The following is a 20,575-nucleotide window of genomic DNA, read 5'->3' as shown; positions in this document are numbered from 1 at the left end:
CATAATTGCCACTGGTCAATTTGGTGCACCCTTCATACGCTGGCCCGCTGGCCCTGTGACAGAAGGCAAGGTAGCATATCACTCAATCTGACTGCATACATCTGGGCAATGGTAAACAAGTGGCTAGAATGAGTAAATGATAAATCCTGGGTACCTATGCAGAACATAGCTGATGCCACAAAAGGAAGCAAGTGCTCACTGTCACAGAGCAAGAAATATCAAGAGCTTGTCGGACAGCTGCTATGGGTGTCCAACACTGTATGGCTGGACATTTCCTTCATAGTGGGGATTTTGGCACAACACATGTCGATGCTGACAGAGCATGAAAGGTGGCAATTCACACACTCAAGTATCTAAACCAGACAAGTGAGTACTGACTACACCTAGGGAGAAAATCAGGCAACCATGTAAATGAGGCAGTAATGACATACACAGATGCAAACTGGGCATCAGACCCCACCAACTGGAGGAGAAGTACATCTGGGGTGATCACATACATATATGGATGCCCAGTAAGTTGGAGGTCACAAGTACAAAAATGTGTAGCTCTATCAGCAGTAGAAGCAGAATTTGTGGCTGCATCTGAGGCAGTGCAAGAAGCACTTTTCTTCTCCTATCTGTTGAGAGACTTAGGAATGGAAGACATTAAACCAGTACTCCAAATGGATAGCCAAGGATGTATTCAAGTCAGCAAGGACCTGGCCAAACATTGGAAACTCAAGCATATCAACACACAGTACCACTTTGTGAGAGATCACACACAGGAAAGAAACATATCAATTGAATTTGTAAGCATGACCAACAATGTACCAGACATCCTAACAAAGCCACTAAAAGGGGCGGACACATCCTGATTAGCCTGATCCATAGGACTGGTAATGCTGTCGAGGGGGCAAGTTGAAGATGCAACAGAATTAACAGAAGGAATATCTGAGCAGTGAGCAAACCGAGAGTTGGAGAACAAGGTGCATGAAGGCCGAGGAATGGAAGCCGAGCCACAAGATAGGTGTCAGGGGTCTTGCGCCTGGAACCTGATATCTGTAGTAGAAACGCATCTATTACAGATCCTGTCGAGATATTGTCATGGGCCTGGATGCGCAGGAAGCAGGAAGATCCATCAACTCATATGAAGGGAGCATGGAAAATTGAGGAATTGGGAAGATCGTGGGATTTGCAGAAGAGTTCACCAAGATCTGTAGGAGAAACAGTTGAAGTCATTCGTCAGCGTGTTGGAGTCATTCGTCAGCGTGTTGGAGTCATTCGTCAGTGGTTGGAGTTGAGGTGTCTTTGTTGATGATGGTGGTAGGAGAGAGAGAGAGCGAGAGAGCTAGGAGTCTATATATACAAAAGAAGAGCGGCGGAGAGCTGCATTGACTGCGGAGCATAACAAAGCATTTGCCTTGAGTAGGTTGTGACACATGTGGTCCGTGCTAAGATGTTCAGGCCTTTTACTCGGCCGTAAGCACTACCTTCACTGTCTCCACGCTTTGTGCGGCTTTATCTACTTCAACTCCCCCCCTCAACAGCATATGTACCCTGTTCATTATGCTGTTGCTTCAAAGTGTGACCTCCGTTCTTCAACACTGTCGCATAGCTCGGGGACCCCGTTCCGTACACTGCTGCCGGTATTTGCAGGTGTAGCCCAGATCTTGCTTGCTGCATTGCCTGCCTCCCAATGGGCTTCGTGAGTACGTCTGCCAAGTTTCTTGTGGTGTCTATGTACCTGATCTGCACCCTTCCCTCTTGTACATTGTTACAGATGAAGTGATACTTGGTGTCGATGTGCTTAAGCTTCCAGTGCTGTGCTGGGTCCTTACTAACCTGTATGCAACCAGTGTTGTCCGAGTAGACCGTCGGTGTGCCTGTGGCAATGCCAATTGAGCGTAGCAGCTGCTTGAGGAAGAGCACCTCACGTGTTGCTTCCGTGGCTGCAATGAACTCTGCCTCGACAGTGGACAATGACACGCATTTTTGTGTCGCTGACTTCCAGGCTACTGGGTTCCCATACACTAATGCCACTGACCCCAATGTGCTTCTTCTCTGTATGGTGGCATCGCTTGCCCAGTTTGCATCGCTGTGTGCAACCAGTGGCTCTTGCGACTCACTTGCCCTATAAACCAATCCAACCTGCCTTGTGCTTTCGAGGTAGTGTAGGACCCTTTGTGCTGCCTGATAATGCTCCTGTGATGGTTCATGCATGTGCCTAGCGAGAACACCCACAGTAAGGCTAAGGTCGGGCCGGGTGCTGTTGGCAACCCAGAGCAGCTTGCCAATGATCACCGGATACTCCTTCTGTTGTGCTGCGCTTGCGACAAGGGTTCCCTCCGGTATGCTCTGCATTGGAACCATGGTCGGCTTCGTGCGTTTGTCCAGGTGCTTTGCCAGCACTTGGTCGATGTACCCTGACTGACCAATCGTCATGGTGCGCATCGCATGGTCTCGACTGATTTTGATGCCCAAGAAGTGAGAGACCTCACCACTATCTTCCATCTTCCATCTCTGACCAATCTGCTTCTTAACCTTTAGGACCGTTTCCAGCCGTGGTGCTATGACTAATGTATCATCGACATAGATGACCACAATGGCCATATCTTCACCCTGTCCCTTGGTGTAGATGCAGGGAGCGCACTCTACCTGGAAGAATCCCATGCGTCGCAAAGACCTGTCGAACTCCTGATTCCATTCTCGCCCAGACTGCTTTAGGCCATATAGGCCCTTGACTACCTTGTACACCTTGCCGGGTGCTACTCCTGATCCTTCTGGCGGCTTCATGTAGATTGCTTCCTTTAATGTGGAGTTCAAGTAAGCCATAGTGATGTCCAGAGCATGTACCTCCCAGTTGTTCTGCACTGCTAGTGCTAAGATGGCTCTGATCGCTCCGAGGGGTGCTACTGGAGAGAAGGTTTCTTGGTAGTCGATCCCCTCTCTCTGTGTGAAGCCCCTTGCAACCAGTCGCGCTTTGTGCTTAACAGGTACACCATCAGCGTCAAGCTTCAGCCGAAGCACAACCTTAGAGTCCACAAGTGGTACTCCTGGTGGTTGGTGCACCACCTCCCAAGTCCCCATTGCCTCAAGTCCTTCTAGCTCCTTTCATATTGCCTCCTTCCAGAGCTGGGCGTCCTCACCATTCATTGCTTCCCCAAGCGTTGGGTCCAGGTTCAGTATTGCTGTGTTGGCGGCACCCACTGTGCTGTCTACGGCTGGTAGGAGATCCTCCACTGCGGCCTCTAATCTGGTCTCCTCCTCTACTATGGCTGGCGTGGCACCCTCCTCCTCGACCTCCACGGTCACCACGGGCCTGACTGCCTCTTGTTGGCGATCACTCCATCCTTTGTCCTCATGGAACGTTGCTGAGTTGCTCCATTGAATTGACGCAGGCTGGTCCGGGTTGCAAAACTTCCATGCTTTGTGTTCATCGTCATACCCAATCATGATGGCTGGCTTTGCTCTAGCTCCGTGCTTGCCTTGCTGGTCCTTCTGTTGAACATGAACCCATGCCAAGCATCCGAAGACTCGCAGTTGCTGGGCCAGCTTGTGCACGGTGGTTCCATAAAAGGCCTCATGGGGAATGGTTTTGGTGGCTGACGGGGTAAGGTTCATCATGTGTGCTGCTGCTGTGATTGCGTACGGCCACAACTCTCTGGGGCAAGCTCGACCAATCAGCATCGAGCGCATCTTTTCTTGGACCGATCTGATTGCTCTCTCCGCCCGTCCATTTTGGACGCTGATCCCCGGGACGCTCTTTTGCCACTTAAAACCCTCTTGAGTTTGCCAGTCTTTGGCTGCTATGCTGCACCATTCTCCTCCATTGTTGCTGCGGAGTGTTTTGAGTTTCCTGTCCGTTGCCCGTTCCATCCTGGCTATCCACCTTCTCAGCGCCGTGAGTGCGGCACTCTTTGTGCAGAGTGGTTCCATGTAGATCAGAGAGGAGAAGTCATCCACAGCAACTAGTGCGTAGTGGTAGTTGGCATGTCCTTTGAAATCTGTCATCAGGTCTACGTGTACCAGCTCTAATGGTGCCTCCATTCTTTCCGACTCTGATTGGCTCATCCGTGCTCGAGTCTGTTTTCCTTGACTGCACGCGTTGCAGTGCTTCGACTCATGTTCCATTTCCTCGTCGGTACCTAGGTAATGGGCCCGGATTTGTCTCATTTTGTCTTGTCCTGGGTGTCCGAACCTCTCATGCCATAGGTAGCTGTCTCGATGCTTCGTGTCCTTATTGCCCTCTGGGGCATTATCTAGTTTTCCTGTGTTCTGGTTGTCCTCTGGGACGCCATCTCGTGTTTCCTCCAGTTCCAAAGCCAGTGCTTGTCCTCGCACTTTGAAGTGGCCCTGTCTTCTGTCCCTTTTGAATTGTACTTGGGTACCATCGTTCTGCTTTATGGTAGTTCCAAACTCATCAAAGATTACTCGTGCACCATTCTCGATCAAGCCTTGTACGGACAATAAGTTAGCATTCAGTTTCGGTACATAAAGCACATCCAATAGTTGGATGGTGGCCTCACCGACCCGAAGGGAGGCATCTCCTATAGCCTTCACCTGAAGCTTTTCGTCCCCTGCTGTACTGATTTGGCCAACCTTGTTCGTTGAGGTGAGCAGCATTCTCTCATCATTTACCATATGATGGGTTGCACCTGAATCGATGATCCAGGTGTCGCATGCTGATTGCTCGCCCCTGTCGACTGCTAGAAAGGTGCACCCGAGTTCCTAGTGGTTCACTTCTTGTGCCGGATTGGGGGTGGGTCCGTCTCTACTAGGTGCGGGGTTATTGTTGGTGTTCGTGCAGTTTCGAGCAATGTGATTAGGTCCTCCACAAGCGTAGCACTTTGGAGGGGCCGAGGGGTTGCGAGGATCGTGCCTGCCTCTGGGTCCTTGCTCCGCCTGGTCCGTGCTTGTGGCAACCCTTGCTGCTCCTCTAATACGGCCGGTGACCTCACCATCCTGCTGTTTCTTGGCGAGTGCGTGGTAGGCTTCGTCATATTTACAGTCTGGTCTGGCTGTTTTCAGTGCGTCGACGGCATTGGCATAGAACCAATCTTGGGCCGTGCAGCGATAGAGAGTTGATTTCTTGAGGTCCTCGTCAAAACGCTTTCCCAGGCGTGCTGCATCGTTCCAGATCAAATCGAGTTCCTTGCCTAGCCTGACAATGTCTCGATTGTGCAAGCGCACTGTGTGAATACGATCCTGCAGTCCTGCTCGCTTTACAGCGTCGTTCAACGTTAGTGCCTTCTTGAGTTTGGCATAGAGTGTGCTACCGAGTTGGACTTCTTCATCCACTCCCCTGACGGTGTAGGTGTCGATACGGCTGTCTGGACTGTTGTCACAGCAGGCGTGGATGAGGCCCACGAGGGCTTTATCCAAGTCTTCATCGTATTCCTCATTTCCAGGCGCTACCGTGCCATACAGTATCTCCTTCGCATTATGTACTCTTTGGAGGCAGTCGATGAAGGTAGGTTCCCAAGTGTGCCAGTTGCTGTCGCTGAGCTTCTTGATGTGCGCAATGGCGCTCGACACCTCCTTGGGGATCTTCTCGGTTTCCCTGCGCGGGGTCTGGTTGCTAATGCTGATGAGACCCATAGCTCGTACGATTGCTTCCTCTGCCGATAGTGCCGGGTTCGCCAGCTGGAGGATCCTGACTACCTGCGTGAGCCATCCTTCCTCCTGTCCATTGCTTGTGGTCGTTTGATCATCATCGCCCCTTCCCGTCTGTCCAGCTCTTGTCGATGGCGGCATTGCGTTGAGTGTCAGACTCTTAATCAGTTGAAGTCATTCATCAGCGTGTTGGAGTCATTCGTCAGCGTGTTGGAGTCATTCGTCAGTGGTTGGAGTTGAGGTGTCTTTGTTGATGATGGTGGTAGGAGAGAGAGAGAGCGAGAGAGCTAGGAGTCTATATATACAAAAGAAGAGCGGCGGAGAGCTGCATTGACTGCGGAGCATAACAAAGCATTTGCCTTGAGTAGGTTGTGACACATGTGGTTCGTGCTAAGATGTTCAGGCCTTTTACTCGGCCGTAAGCACTACCTTCACTGTCTCCACGCTTTGTGCGGCTTTATCTACTTCAACTGAAACAGCTCTTTGGCAGATCTCACACAGATTGGCACAAGAAAAGATGGTATCACAAATCCCACCAGGATTGGTAGCAAACAAGATTGTATGGCATATCCTGCAGAGATTAGTGGCAAGGGTGATTGTACAACAGATCCAGTAGGGATTAGTGACAAGGACATTCAAGGTCACCAGCAGATGAGGTAGGGACCCTGCACAATGATGAAGTTGGCATAAGGAGATGGGTGCTGAAGTCAGGAGGTAAATGGAAGAGGGGGCATGCATTGTCATTGGGATGAAGTGGGGCAAACCCTATCAGCGATGAGGTGATGCTGGTTCTCCTCAACCCAGGAGCAGGAGAAGTGGGGTTCAGCAGGGAGGACACATTGGTAAAGGTCTCTACCATAGCACTCGACGAAGACAGTGCCCTCTGGAGAGAGAGAGCCAGAGCAGAGTTGCAGGTGACCCTGTGAGGATGAATATAAACCATGTGTCATGGGCCTGGATGCTCAAGAAGCAGGGGGGTCACGGGTTCATATGGAAGGAGCACAGGTATCGAAGATCTAGTCGAGATCAGTAGAGAGCATGGTTGTAGTGCAGTCTCCATGGAGACCATGGACTCCTACAGACTCACATGCAAAGAAGGGCCAAGCACAGCCACGAGGAGGACCAAGCTCAAGGAGCAGGCACAGCCACAAAGAGGACCAAGCTCGAGGAGCATGCAGATGGTTACCACTCAGGGGCTCGAGAGACAAGAGCCAAAGGAACTGTCACTGATCAAAGGAGTCGACACCAGGTCATGAGGAGGAGGAGCAGTGTCGAAGGAGTCAACACAGCTCAAGAGGCACAGGGGTGCCAAGCAGGAGAGGCCCCTGAGCAGTACTTGATGAAGAAGGTACTCTCTGGAGAGAGAGCAGGAGCAGCATCGCTGGCAATGCTGAGAAGAGGTATATAACCATGCTTTCTCATCATCAATAGGTCGAGTGGATCCTCATCCACTCTACTCACCATAACTAGTTATCACTTCAGCATAAGTATATATTAGTTTCAGTCAGCATAGCAGCAATCCATCAAAGGTTGCTCCTCATCATAGTGTGTGTGTTGTATCACCACTACCTGATGTCCGAAGGCACCCATAGCAGGTTAGCAGTCCGGATCAAGATAGAACCGAAGGCAGTAGTCCACTGCGGTCTGGGGATCACTTCAAGCATCAAGTCAACACACTGGACACTCGTGTTGACGCCACCAACCTTATCACCAACACCATCAACCTCATTATCATTGACATCACCAATCTCATCACCAATACCATCAACCTCATCATCATCAACACTCACACCAGACCTTGGTGTCATCATAACCTTGATATTGATCGTGCCGAGCTACCCCTGAATGGAGTGTCCACAGAGGTCAGCCGAAACCTACGATAGTATATACAACGAACGCCACCTGCTGTCACTGCACAACTTGATAGTCACCGATACCGAGACAATAGCTGTCGCACAGTTTGATAGTCACCGAGTATCTCGACAGACCGACCTGGGTTTCAGGCGCGAGACCCCTGACACCATGCCTTCCTGTCAGAAGTGGTCAAGTGGATCTCCATCCACTCTACACCATAAACTAGTTATCACTTCACATAAAGTATACATTAGTTTCAGTCAGCAAAGTAGCAATCAAGTAGATTGCTTCCATTGTAGTGCATGTGTTGTATCACCACTCACTGATGTCCAAAGGTGGTTCATAGCAACCAGCAGTCTGGATAATGATAGAACTGAAGGCAGTTGTCCACTGCAGTCTGGGGATCACCTCAAGCACTCAGTCGACACACTGGACACTTGTGTTGGCACTACCAATCATATCACTCACACCAGACCTTGGTGTCAATATAAGTTCATACATGTTATTGATTGTGCCAAGCTACCTCTGGACAGAGTGTCCACAGTGGTCAGTCAAAACCTGCAATAGCAAAACAACTATTACATCTTTGGGCAAGAAAAGTCATAGAGGATTCTCTATGACATACCTTGATAGAAATTTTAATACACCACACATTACCACATATCTCGACAGGATTCATAATAGATGCTTTTCTATTACAGATATCAGGTGTCATGGGTCTGGATGCGCAGGAAGCAGGAAGATCCATCAACTCATATGAAGGGAGTGCAGGAATTGAGGAATTGGGCAGATCATAGGACTTGCAGAAGAGTTTGCTGAGTTCTGCACAAGAAGTGGCTCTATGGCAGATCTCACATAAATTGGCACAAGAGAAGATGGTATCATGAATCCCACTGGGATCAGTAGCAAACAAGATCATATGGCATATTCCACAGAGATTAAGTGGCAAGGGTGATCATACAATGGAACCAGTAGGGACTAGTGACACAGACCTTTGAGGTCACCACTGGATGGGGTAGGGACCCTGCATGATGATGAAGTCAGTGCATGGGATGGGTGCTGACATCAGGAGGTGGATGGGAGAGGGGGCAAGCATTGTCATTAGGAAGAAGTGGGGCAACCATTATCAACAATGAGGTGACATTGCTCTCTTCAATCCAGGAGCAGGAGAAGCAGGGGCCGGCCAGGAGGGGATGCCTCAGTAGAGACCTCTACCATGGTGCTCGACAAGAAGGTACTCTCTGGAGAGAGAGCTGGAGCAGAGTCACAGGTGACACTGCAAAGATGTATATAACCATACCTTCTCATCATAAGTGGTCAAGTGGATCTCCATCCACTCTACACCATACATTACTAGTTATAGCTTTACACATAAGTATACATTAGTACACAGTCAGCAAGTTGCAATCTCAATAGGTTGCTTCCATTGTAGTGTGTGTGTTGTATCACTGCTCACTGATGTCCAAAGGTGGTTCATAGCAAACCAGCAGTCTGGATAAAGATAGAACCAAAGGCAGTCATCCACTGCAGTCCAGGGATCACTTCAAGCATACAGTCAACACACTGGACACTTGTGTTGGTGCCACCAAACATATCTCTCACACCAGACCTTGGTGTCAGTACCAGTTCATATCAGTTATTGATTGTGCTGAGCTACCTCTGGACAGAGTGTCCACAGCAGTCAGTCAAAACCTGCAATAGCAAAACATTACTGCATTTCTGAGCAAGAAAAGTGATAGAGACATCTCTACTACATATCTTGCCAAGAATTGTAATACCACAAGCATTGTCACATATCTCGACAGGATTCATAATAGACAAGACTCTATTACAGATATCGGGTTTTGGGTGCATGACCGCTGACATCAGGTTTTGGGCGCACAACCTCTGACAGATGGCAGCAGCTGTCATCAGGCTGCTATCTGCAAGCAATGGCAGGCCGAATACAACATTAAGATGCAGGAACACCTGCCAGCTTCGCTGGACCTTAACCCTATTGAGAACATATGGTATGTATTCAAAAACTTGCTTGGTAAGCACTTGCCAGTACCAAAAACCTGGAATGAACTTGCCAGAGCTGCAGAGGAAGTGTGGAACACCCAGATCACACTTGAACATATCAACCCTGTGATCAACTTGATGGAGCATCATGTGGAGCAAGTTCTTACTAAGCATGGAGGTCTGCTCAAGTATTAGTTGGCTCTGAGACTCACTGCAATCAAAAGTTCTTCTTTTGAGCTTGCTCACTGTGTGTTTTGCTCAGTCTGACACTTATGAGAGATCACTCCTCCAAGCAGATGGAAGGTATGCTATTGGATGGTTGATTTATTGTCTATTGGACCCTGTCCCCAAACTTTGGGCAGGGACTGTACGATAAAACTTATACACATGTTCTGTAGCCTCCCTCACCCCGAAATAACAAGCCTTTTCACTTAGACACACTCGACTGTAAAGAGCGCCTGACTGTGGCCTCTGGAGCAGTGTATCTAATTTCAACTCTTACACACTCGTCGCGCACCCTCGCGTCAAAGGTGTTTTGTTAGATCCAGTATAGCTTCGTCGACGGCCGAGAAAAATGAAATTTTTGACCGGGTCGGGTATCGAGGTTGAGCCGGTCCCGGTTTCTCACTGCAAGGCACAGATTTGTTCTCTGACCTCGCAAAATCCCAAGCTGTGCGTCGGCTTCTATCCCCGGCACAAGACTTCTATCCTCGTATTTGCTCTTCTACAAGCGATTGCACATGTACCAGCTACCCACCATCTCATCACTCTCATCTCAAATCCCATCATAAATCTAGTCCCCAAGAATCAATATGTCGCAACGAGTTTCTCAGATCGCTGGCCACCTCAACGGTCGTAAGTGTCCCCTTCTCTCGTCAGCCGTACACCATGTCACATTCACTGACTTTTTCTCTTTGCGTTCACGTGTACGATATTCCAGCCGCTCCTCTCCTCAAGGGTCAGGTCGCTATCATCACTGGCGCCGGTCAAGGTATCGGTGAAGCCACCGCCAAGCTCTTCGCCAGCCACGGTGCTCACGTCGTTGTCTCCGATCTCGACGCCAAAAAGGCCAACGATGTCGCCTCGCAGATCACTAAAGTTGGCGGATCTGCCATCCCTCTCGCCGGCAACGTCATGGACAAGGACTTCGGTGAGCGCGTAGTCAAAGCTGCCGTCGACAAGTGGGGCAAGCTCAACATCATCGTCAACAATGCCGGTTTCACCGCCGACAAAATGGCTCACACCACCGACGATGCCACTTTCCAACTCATGCTCGACTGCCACATCACCGCCCCCTTCCGTATCATCCGTGCTGCTGCCCCTTACTTCCGCATCAAGGACGAGAACAAGCGTGAAAATATGGCCATCGTCAACGTCTCCTCTACTTCCGGAACTCACGGTAACGTCGGTCAGGTCAACTACTCTGCCGCAAAGGCCGGCGTGCTCGGTCTCACCAAGACCATGTGCAAGGAGTGGGGTCCCTTTGGTGTTCGTGTCAACACGGTCGCTTTCGGTTGGATCAACACTCGATTGACCCAGGCTAAGGAAGCTGGTGCCTCCATCGAGATTGATGGTAAGAAGATCGCTCTTGGTATTCCGGGTCGTCCTGCTGGTGGAAACTCGAAGGAGCAGTCGGTTACTGCTGTTGCTGATATCCCGCTGCGACGACCAGGTGATGCTGAAGAGGCGGCTGCTTCGATCTTGTTCCTTGCTAGTCCACTGGCTTCGTACATCTCGGGTCAGACTTTGGAGGTTACTGGTGGCCGAGGTATCTAATCTGTCCGTTCTTGAATCCGAGTGTCTGCTTGACAATGATAAAACTCACGATTTATGTATCTTCAACACTCTCTCAGGGCACTGTGATGGTGACTTCGTGAATCAATCTCTCAATACAGTATGTGCTGATGGTCAGTGATGTTTGACAAAGAGCGTCGCTCCAAAGCCGAATTTTGGGGTTGTTAAGCTCTGCCTCTAACATTCAGGAAAAAAGCGCCTGAGTGGAGAAAGCTCCCAAAAATTTTGGACTGCATGTTCTCAGCAGCTATGAACCCAATTAGCCCTGATTGTGTCAACCACGCCCTCTATCCACCATCATCACTCTGCGACCCGGACCCTCTACACCATGTCGCCGACAGCAACCACCAGCGGCAGCGATGCCAAAAGTAGCTTTACCGTCGACCCATTCGCCAATGTCCGCTCGTTCAAATACTCAGGTTCCGTCAAGGCGGTTTACCCTTTGAGTTCCACACCCAAGATTCCGCCATCGATTCGAAGGCCTAACTACGCCAGGGAAGGGGTGAGGATGTGGTTCAACTTTTGGTGGCAGGTCAGAATTCCTTTCTTGACCGTGACCTTTCCTGTCATACTAGCCAAAATGGGGTATGCTGACGTCTATCTTGATGGGGTTGTGGTGTTTGCTCTTTTGCTTGTTGGGTTTGCGCTTGATGGGGTGATACAGTTTTTGCAATCCAGGAATATCAAGGTCAACAATGCTAACGATCAGGAGGGAGTGAGGAAGGCCGCTACGGTATGTACAACCAGCTTTAGTTGAGATAGGTCCTGGCGCAGCCTGCTGACAGATAGGGCCTCTGTTTTGTGTTTCAACTGATCAGCTCGCTCGAGAGGTACTTGAGATTTGCGCTTCGCACGCAAAGCCCGGTGTCACGACAGATGAACTCGACAAGATCGTCTTTGCAGAAGCTATCAAGCGCGATTGCTACCCCAGTCCACTCGGCTACCATGGATACCCTAAGAGTGTTTGCACGTAAGTCTCTCCATCCTCAAAGCCCACACTCAACATCAGGGCTAGAATACAGTCACTGACAGCACTTTCCATCTCACCTCGGCATTGCAGCTCCGTCAACGAAGTGATCTGCCACGGCATCCCTGATCAACGTCCACTCGACGACGGCGATATCCTCAACATCGACGTCACCCTCTTCCACAAAGGCTACCACGGCGATCTCAACGCCACCTTCCCTATTGGTCCCAAAGCCGAATCTGACTCCGACTCCATGAAACTCATCCGTGTCGCACGCGAATGTCTCGATGCAGCCATCGCCATATGCGGACCCGGCGTTCCCTACGGCGAGATCGGTCGTGTCATTCAACCTCTCGCGGAGTCACAAGGTTGTGCTGTTGTCAAGAACTACACCGGCCACGGAATCTCAAACTGCTTCCACGCCGCACCCACAGTCTATCACCATGCTACAAAGAAGAGTTACGGTGTTATGAAGCCCGGACACATTTTTACAATCGAACCGATGCTCAACTTGGGTACGGAGTGGAGGGATTTGAGTTGGCCTGATGATTGGACTGTTGCGACTGTGGACGGTGCAAGGTCGGCGGCTGCGGAGGAGACATTGTTGATTACAGACACAGGGGTGGAGATCTTAACTGCAAAGGGCGGACCCACACATATTGATACGACAGAGAGGAGGAAGCAATTGGAAGAGGAGATCAAGGTGAGGGAGGAGAGGAAGAAAAGGAGAAAGTTGGATAATGGGAGTGGTGCCAATACGCCGCTGTCGGGTGCGGCGACTCTTACGCCTGCTCCTGAGGAGGCTAATGCTACTACTAAGAGTGATGCTGGACCTGCTGTTGCTGAGAAGTAATCGCTTGACGTTGCTAAGCTTTGTTGTATTTCTAGACAAGCCCTTTGTTCGGCTCCAAAATTTGACAGAGTCTGTCACTCATCCTTCATGACGCTGGAAAGATTGACCAGGCGGGAGTGGGCACGTGAGATGATCTCGGCATTGACGGTCTGACATTTTGCTTTGAGCAGAAAGACGAATAAGATGATGAGCCGGTTAGTATCCGGCTAAAGCAAAGCAAAAAGGTTGACCCTTCGGGAAGGGTGGAAGGAAGCTTGCCGCTTTTTACCGGAGAAAGCGGTATTTTGTTCGGCTTGATAAATTCCAACCTGCTGCGCATGGTCGCGACCTTCATCTTGTCCTTCCTGTTCATCGTACCATCTTCTCCACTCTCCATCACCTCTTCACCTCCGCTCTCCCACGCACGATGCTCACCGCCCTTAGAGGGGGCCTCCATCATGGAGCTCGCTCCTCGTCTCTCACCATGACCTCGATCACCTACACCGCGCGCCTCGCCTACACCACACCATCCTCAGACTCAAAGCAGTCAACCGCAGCCTCTGCTACCGGCAAAACCGTTTCTCTCGACTACGAATCCTACCTCCCCACCCCCACCCAACTCTCTAACCGCCGCACCGAAGTCCCCATCGCCTCCCTCGTTGTCTGTCATGGACTCTTCGGCTCCAAACAGAATTGGCGTTCTCTCGGACGAGCAATGTCCCAACGTTTCGGAATCCCAGTCTTCGCCCTTGACCTACGCAACCACGGAACCTCACCCCACATCGATGGCTTGGCCTACTCAGATATGGCTTTGGACGTGATTGAGTTTATGAAGTCTCAGAAGTTGGAGAATGTTGGGTTGATCGGTCATTCTATGGGAGGAAAGGTCTCGATGTCTGTTGCATTGCACCCGGAACTGCCAGAGGGAATGTTAAGGAACTTGGTCAGTGTTGATATGTCAGCGAAAAGAGGTCCATTATCGCCTGAGTTCGAGAGGTACATAGATGCAATGGTTGCGATTCGGGATAAACCTTGTCGGTCTCGCACTGAGGCAGATGCAATCCTGGCTGAGACTGAGCCGGATTTGGGCGTCCGTCAGTTTCTCCTAACCAACCTCACCCGTCCACCGAATACGGAGAATTGGACTTGGAGGATTCCCATCGACCTTATCCGTAATAACATAGCTCAGATTGGCGATTTTCCCTATAACCCACCAGATGCTCAACCGGACGAGCTGGAGGGGGCGAAACCCGATGCGCAGGAGAGAAGCTGGGCAGGGGAAACGCTGTTTATCAAAGGCAGTAAGAGCAAGTATGTGAACAGGAAGAATATTGGGACGAACATGAAGTATTTCCCGCAAGCGAAGTTGGTTCACATGGATACTGGGCACTGGTGTCAAGCAGAGAAACCGGGAGAGTTTGTTGAGAAGGTAGAGGAGTTTTTGGTAGGGAAAACGAAAGATGAGACGGGAGATGCGATGAAGCCTCGTTCCAAAGCCTGAACAAGGGATCCGCAGGGAATACAGAGTCATTCACTAGAAGCATGAACAAAATCTTCAGACGAGAGTGTGTTCATGAAGTGTCCATTCAGGCTAGAAGCGAATGTGTGATGATGTACGGATCAAGGGGCATGCCTGTCTACAAGCTGCTGACAAGGGAGTGTGGAAATAAAAAGAAGAGAGACAAGAGAAAGCGTGTGGTGTTGAGGCGATGTTGGACCTACCAGGGTCCGCAAATCATTGCCCGACAATGGACGGAGCACAGCAACAGTGGCCCCCGACGAAGAACGGAACATAGCAAAGATGCCCCCGTCAAGGAACGGAGCAAAGCAAGACAATCCTCTACCACACCTCAATGAGTAGTCGAAGTACCATTCAACCTACCTGCACAATCGTACTCAACAACCACCCCGACCCCCTTCGTACTAGAATAAATCCGATTACTGATAAAATCATCCGGATCCCTACTACCATCCACACAACTACTCTGCTCGCATTCAATCACTCCATCCTCCCCCTTCTTTTGCTCTCCTCCGTCATCAAACCACGCCTTCACCGGATAAACAAACTTCTTTCCAGGCATGGCATCATAATTGATATAACTCCTAACCGTTTCGTTTGGGTTAGGTTGAAAAGTGAGGTCGAGAGATTGACAGCTGTCGCCGTATTTACCGCATTGTTCTCCGGCGAGGTAGATTGAGCCGATAAAGTCCGAGGGGACGATGATGGTTGTTGAATTCGGGACGATGGAGAATTGAGAGGATAGAGAGGAAGAGGGGGTGGAGGAAGAGGAGAAACCGGAGATTTTGGGTCGAATAGTTGGAGGGCAGGAAAGGAGGTGAAAGCGGAGTGTGTGCCGGCCGTCAGAGAGAGGGGCGTAGGTGTTGGCGAAGGCAAAGGTTGTGGTTAAGCTAAGGGCTAGGGCTAGAGATTTGAGTAATGATGTTGCTAGCATTTTAGGTGTGGTGTCGGATGATGGTGGTGGTAGTGGAGTTGGAGGTTGGAGTTGGGTTGCTGGTCAATGTCAGGGTGGAAGGGAACACGAGCTGTTCCGTGTCTCACGTGTCGGCGGTGAGAGTGAGGAAGCTGAAGTTGGTAGTCGTCGTGGAGGTAAAGCAAGAGCAAAGATCAACCAAGAGAGCCGAGCCAAGAACTGTCGGAAGCGCTGAATCCAGGTGATCATTCGACTGTAGCTCATCAGACATCAGACACAAGCTGAAGCGTTCGGCACGAACAACGACATAACCTAACCTTGCCTTCATTGTGCCACGCTGTAAGAAGAGGGCATCGCAGTACCATCGGCAGACCAAAAAGGTCACACACGCATGACACGCTCTGGCAACAAACCTCGTAGGTATGCATCAATCCCTTCAACGCAAGCACAAGGCGGAAAGGAAGGTACAGATGCATGCGCTGAACACATTCCATCGTCTCGGCTAAGCTTTGCTCACGTCAAAAACTAAATGGATCGACTGCAGATCCTTTGCCGCCGGAACTCCACGATTGACAGGTCAGCGATAGAGGTGCTGCGCTCTGACGTTTCATGAGAAGCTAATGCAAGTGCTATAAGTTGGCGTATGTGTGATAATTGGTCGCCGACATATTGGCGCAGCTTCACTCAAAAAAGTCACCGAAGGCTTCCTTTGTGAGGCCCATAACATGCAGTACAATGATATGTCAGCGATGCTACTCGGTGTTGCAGTAATACGCTCTGGTCAGTAGCCAGGTGTTTTCAGCAAAGAAGCGCTGGTAAAGGATGGGCAACAGTATTTGTTGTCCAGGGATTGAGGAAGCCAGTTCAATGCAAGGTGTCAGGAGGCGTTATCCGACGTCCCCGCCAAAATTTTCTCCCGTGTCAGATCGCTATCCTAACAACCGCAGAAAGTTTCCCCGCATCAAAAGATTCCGCTTAACCCCGACAACGTTTGTGGGGTTGCGGTCGGATCAAGTCCTCTTGGCACCATCACACCCTCCCTTCCACTTTCGCACCACTGTCTCCGCTTCCTATCATTATCACCACCACCAACATATGTCCCTCGCGCACACGATGGAGACGAAAACCCCGCTTCGAGCGGTAGACATCTTCGCCGCCCATCTTCTAACTCAACTGCAGCATCATCGTTCCCGCTTCACTTCCTCCACCACTCCACCTCTATTCGTAGCAATGCAAGGTCCACAAGGATCCGGCAAGACCACTGTGACTCGCTCTCTTATATCTCATCTCAGCTCTACGGGGTTGAAAGTTGGTGTTTTGAGTACGGATGATTTGTACCATACTTATGCGAATCTTAAGCGGGTTGCGGAGGAGAATCCAAATAATCCGTTGCTGAGTGGCAGAGGACAGCCTGGCACCCATGACGTTTCTTTGGGGGTTGAGATCTTAGGTCAGGCGTACCGCATCAATGAAGAAGGTGGAGAGGTACGGCTGCCGGTGTTCGATAAAAGTCTTTACAACGGGTATGGAGATCGTGCCCGATCATCTCAAAGTCCAGTGCTGAAGGGTCCGCTGGATATATTCATCTTGGAGGGCTGGAGTATGGGTTTCTCCCCTATCCCATCCTCCCTCGTCTCCGAAAAACAGAAATCCTGCCCACCAGATGCACCACTTAAACGCTACACCCTCGAATCGCTCCAACAAATAAACACGAACCTAACAACCTACACCGAATGGTACAACCCCTTTACAGTCTTTCTCCAGATCCAACCTACCGATATCAACAACGTTTACATCTGGCGGACTCAACAAGAACACCACATGAAGGCTAGCAATGGCGGGAAAGGGATGACAGATGACGAAGTGAGACGTTTTGTTGACAGGTATATGCCTGGGTATCATCTCTTTCTAGACACAATACGAGAGGATGCAAGGTGGAAGGGGAGGAGTAAGACGGTCACTATTGATCTAGAGAGGAGTGTGGTGGGTGTTGAGGATTGGTAGCACATGCAATGACACTCGGATGATGTTTGATTGTGTTGATGCAGGGGTTTCAATCGGGCCAAAGCTTAAAGATGAGAAAGAGGTTGCCAGCAGGCATCTCTGTCCGTTTCGCCAACACAAATCCATGCCTCTCTGCTACGGGAATCATTTCCACTTGGACGTCTCGTAACCCGAACTCGGGGTTTCGACTCTTGATCTCAGCATCAAACTTTTGATTCCCTTCACTAGTGTACCCTCCGTTCTCGTTGAATGCGCCGTAGATAGCAATCCAGCCATCCCTCTGCAGGATATTACGATAGCCTTGTTGAGTAGCATACCCTAACCTTGGGTCCAAATGACTGAAGAGACTCTGAGTCACGCTCCACGGGGCGATGTGGGTGAGGTTGCATGCAATCACCCCATCAAAAAGACCCTCATCTTCTCCTGGTAAAGGGGCAGAAGTCTCTGAGGAGATGTTGTGTACGAGGGTTGTCCAGTCGTTCTGAGAGAGTAGGTCGAGGGATTCTGCTTTTGCGACGTTGGGAAGAGAGGATATGGTGGAGTCGATTCGGGTGCGGGGGTATGCGTCTGCTTCAGATGGGTGAAACTGGATTGACGGGTGACGGCATGCAATGGCGTGCATTTGGTGGCCGAAACCGGATGCGACTTCTAATACTAGCGGTTTGCGGGAAGAGGATGTGCAAGAGGTAGAGGTGAGCATGGGTGAAAGAGCTTCTGCGATGGCGGGGGAGTTACGCTCGGCTGAACCTGGGAGGGACCATGATATGCGGTATTTGGCGTCTTCTGCGTTCGGTTGTGGGGTTGGATTTTGGTCTGTGGCCGTCATTGGTGCGTCTGTCGGGCTGACGAGGTGAGGAGTAGGAGGGCGAGAAGGAAGTGGAGCATGATTCCTCTGAAAGTTGGTCGGCAACTTACGCTACACAGTTCGGTGATGGTGGGATGCAGGATGTGTCTGTTAGATCGCGTTAAAGTTACGTCGGAGAATATCCAGAGTTTATCCAATTCCCGAAGCTCGCGATTCCCGAAGCTCGCGATTCCCGAAGCTCGCGATTGCCGGAGCTTCGGCAAACACAAGCGGCTGACTCTGAGCTGATTCAGACATGCGAAACTCGTGAAGGATGACATAGTAACGGTTCAGAAGCTCTGCAAGAGTAACACCCAACTCATCTATAGCACCCTCAGAAAACGGTCCCAACACATATATATATGCTCATGTTTGTAGCTTCAGCCCACCGAAATATTAAGCATTGCAGTCAGCATACACCTGTCCGAAGGGAGCTTGATCGTAGCCCCAACAAAGTGGCGTCTTATACTTCAATCTTCAACTGATCGTGTTGAAGTTCGTGCGTCAAATGTCAATGATCACAAGTATCGATTGCGATGAGAAGCATAACAAGTACATGATGGTCGCTAATGTGTATATATATGTCCTAGTGATCTGAGTATGTTTACGAGGTCGGTGAGGCTGAAGCATAGCATAGAGGCTACGATGAAGCTGTCTCAGTTATCAGTTGGCCGGCATGCCGGTGCCAATTGTGGTGGTCGATTCGGATAATGTGGTTTATATCTGAGTGAGGTTGGCGTTAAATGTGAGCTTGGAGTAGAAGTTACATACTCCCAAGAGGTCACGTGCTTCAACTGATCGCCTTTAATTCTACAGCTCTGTCCGAACAGCACGCGTCAATTTCACTCCACGTGACTCAAGCGCATTCTCGATCTCGCGCTCCTCTTCTGAGACCAACAACCCTCTGCTGCGGATTTCAGGGCCTTGTTTCGCCTGTCAAACACAAGCGAACCGCACCGCCAACTCAGCCTGACTACACCATCTCTCATGTCCTCTTTCAAAAAGGTTGATGGGATGGCGTAGAACCACAGGTTAACGGAAAGTATGGCGCATTCAGTCGCAGGGTCTAAATGAGAACATGGAACACAAACACAGCCGCTTCTTCTTCTACCCTTCCCTCGGGGGGAGAACAGCTGATGTGGTGGCGAGGTCTCGACTTGGATCGTGGCACAAACGGATTTCTTCTTCTAGCCTGACCTCGGCTGGAAGCGAGAAGGCGCTTAGCTCCATCGACCCAAGATCAAGCCGCCCAGCCGCGAGCAGCTGATACAACATTGTTGTTACGGGAAGCGGGAACAGCAGACAAAGGTATACAGTATGACGAACGGTGGGGGACCCAACCTCCTTTAGGCAACAAATCCAGAAGAACGGATCGTGAGCTCAGCTTTCCGATTCATCCAGCCACTCTCGAGAGGCAGGATGGAAGTGAGTGAGCTTGCTATACGAATCGGTTGGTTCCTAGAAAGAACAAAAATATTACGATTCAAGAATTCATTATTTGAGAGCCAAATTAGGAAGGTGTTTGTTTTGCTGTTGCTCCTTTGGCCAAGTGTCGAATAGTGGATGCAATTGTGCAGCAAAAACGCCGAGCCGGCTGCATACACCTTCTCAACCTCTTGCTCGTTCTTCTCCCCTCATCCTTCCTTTCTAAGTCGCTTTGGGGAAGATTCGATCGCATACATCGCATCGCTTCTCGCTTCCCCGTATGCTGTGGACTGAGAGCTGATCTAAGCGGAAACGAGCCTGGCGGGCTTTGATGGTCGCGAACGAGTCCTGGTCGCCGGCTTGCTGACTATCTTGCGAGTGTGTGAGCGTCGGAGTTCGGATGCAGCTTTTGCTTTGTTGAACAAGGTGTAGGAGTGACGGCCTGACTCTATTGCTCTCCATCATCCTGTATGCCTTCATTGAACAGCATCCAGACTCGGCCCCAGAGAACTCAAAACATCACATCTCCTCCCAGAGACCAGAGACTTTGACTTTGACCGCCTGACCATGCCCCTCTCCCTCCTCGTCGTGGACTATATGCCCGTGTTCCGATCCTAGGACCAGAAAAGCTGTCTGCTGCTGATCATTGCCGTTTTGACTCTTGCTTCCCTCTTTGAACTCCGACCTCCTTCTTGCAAAACACTCCATCCGCAACTCCCCCTTCGTCACTAGACCCTAACGCTCTTGCGGCTGGACACTGCAAGCAGTCCTATCCTCCTTTCGATCTATAGACTATCACAAATCGGGTCCGATCCAACTGCAAAGTGATC

At 50.3% G+C, this 20,575-nt stretch overlaps 7 protein-coding genes across 7 annotated transcripts; 4 read left to right on the top strand and 3 right to left on the bottom strand.

Annotated features, from left to right (window-relative positions):
• Window positions 1-1,506: 1,506 nt before the first annotated feature.
• On the bottom strand, window positions 1,507-3,066 carry UHO2_02586 (uncharacterized protein; the record flags this gene model as incomplete). The annotated part of the gene is made up of 1 exon (XM_041555374.1): window positions 1,507-3,066. The coding sequence occupies one exon, from the start codon at window positions 3,064-3,066 to the stop codon at window positions 1,507-1,509; it is 1,560 nt and encodes a 519-aa protein (XP_041411308.1).
• A 24-nt stretch (window positions 3,067-3,090) lies between these two features.
• Window positions 3,091-5,733, bottom strand: UHO2_02585 (uncharacterized protein; the record flags this gene model as incomplete). Its single annotated transcript, XM_041555373.1, has 2 exons — window positions 3,091-4,682; window positions 4,755-5,733. The coding sequence occupies 2 exons, from the start codon at window positions 5,731-5,733 to the stop codon at window positions 3,091-3,093; spliced, it is 2,571 nt and encodes an 856-aa protein (XP_041411307.1).
• Window positions 5,734-10,259: 4,526 nt separating this feature from the next.
• Window positions 10,260-11,223, top strand: UHO2_02584 (uncharacterized protein; the record flags this gene model as incomplete). Its single annotated transcript, XM_041555372.1, has 2 exons — window positions 10,260-10,302; window positions 10,388-11,223. The coding sequence occupies 2 exons, from the start codon at window positions 10,260-10,262 to the stop codon at window positions 11,221-11,223; spliced, it is 879 nt and encodes a 292-aa protein (XP_041411306.1).
• A 346-nt stretch (window positions 11,224-11,569) lies between these two features.
• Window positions 11,570-13,061, top strand: UHO2_02583 (uncharacterized protein; the record flags this gene model as incomplete). The annotated part of the gene is made up of 4 exons (XM_041555371.1): window positions 11,570-11,773; window positions 11,906-11,974; window positions 12,060-12,211; window positions 12,302-13,061. 4 exons carry the CDS (start codon window positions 11,570-11,572, stop codon window positions 13,059-13,061), a joined length of 1,185 nt encoding a protein of 394 aa, XP_041411305.1.
• Window positions 13,062-13,524: 463 nt separating this feature from the next.
• Window positions 13,525-14,541, top strand: UHO2_02582 (uncharacterized protein; the record flags this gene model as incomplete). The annotated part of the gene is made up of 1 exon (XM_041555370.1): window positions 13,525-14,541. The coding sequence occupies one exon, from the start codon at window positions 13,525-13,527 to the stop codon at window positions 14,539-14,541; it is 1,017 nt and encodes a 338-aa protein (XP_041411304.1).
• A 2,044-nt stretch (window positions 14,542-16,585) lies between these two features.
• On the top strand, window positions 16,586-17,476 carry UHO2_02581 (uncharacterized protein; the record flags this gene model as incomplete). The annotated part of the gene is made up of 1 exon (XM_041555369.1): window positions 16,586-17,476. One exon carries the CDS (start codon window positions 16,586-16,588, stop codon window positions 17,474-17,476), a length of 891 nt encoding a protein of 296 aa, XP_041411303.1.
• A 49-nt stretch (window positions 17,477-17,525) lies between these two features.
• Window positions 17,526-18,302, bottom strand: UHO2_02580 (uncharacterized protein; the record flags this gene model as incomplete). Its single annotated transcript, XM_041555368.1, has 1 exon — window positions 17,526-18,302. The coding sequence occupies one exon, from the start codon at window positions 18,300-18,302 to the stop codon at window positions 17,526-17,528; it is 777 nt and encodes a 258-aa protein (XP_041411302.1).
• Window positions 18,303-20,575: the final 2,273 nt, after the last annotated feature.

This window comes from Ustilago hordei, assembly GCF_900519145.1.
Source record: "Ustilago hordei strain Uho2 genome assembly, contig: UHO2_contig_04, whole genome shotgun sequence".
Classification (NCBI taxonomy): Eukaryota; Fungi; Basidiomycota; class Ustilaginomycetes; order Ustilaginales; family Ustilaginaceae; genus Ustilago; species Ustilago hordei.
This window is presented reverse-complemented; position numbering and strand designations above follow the sequence as displayed.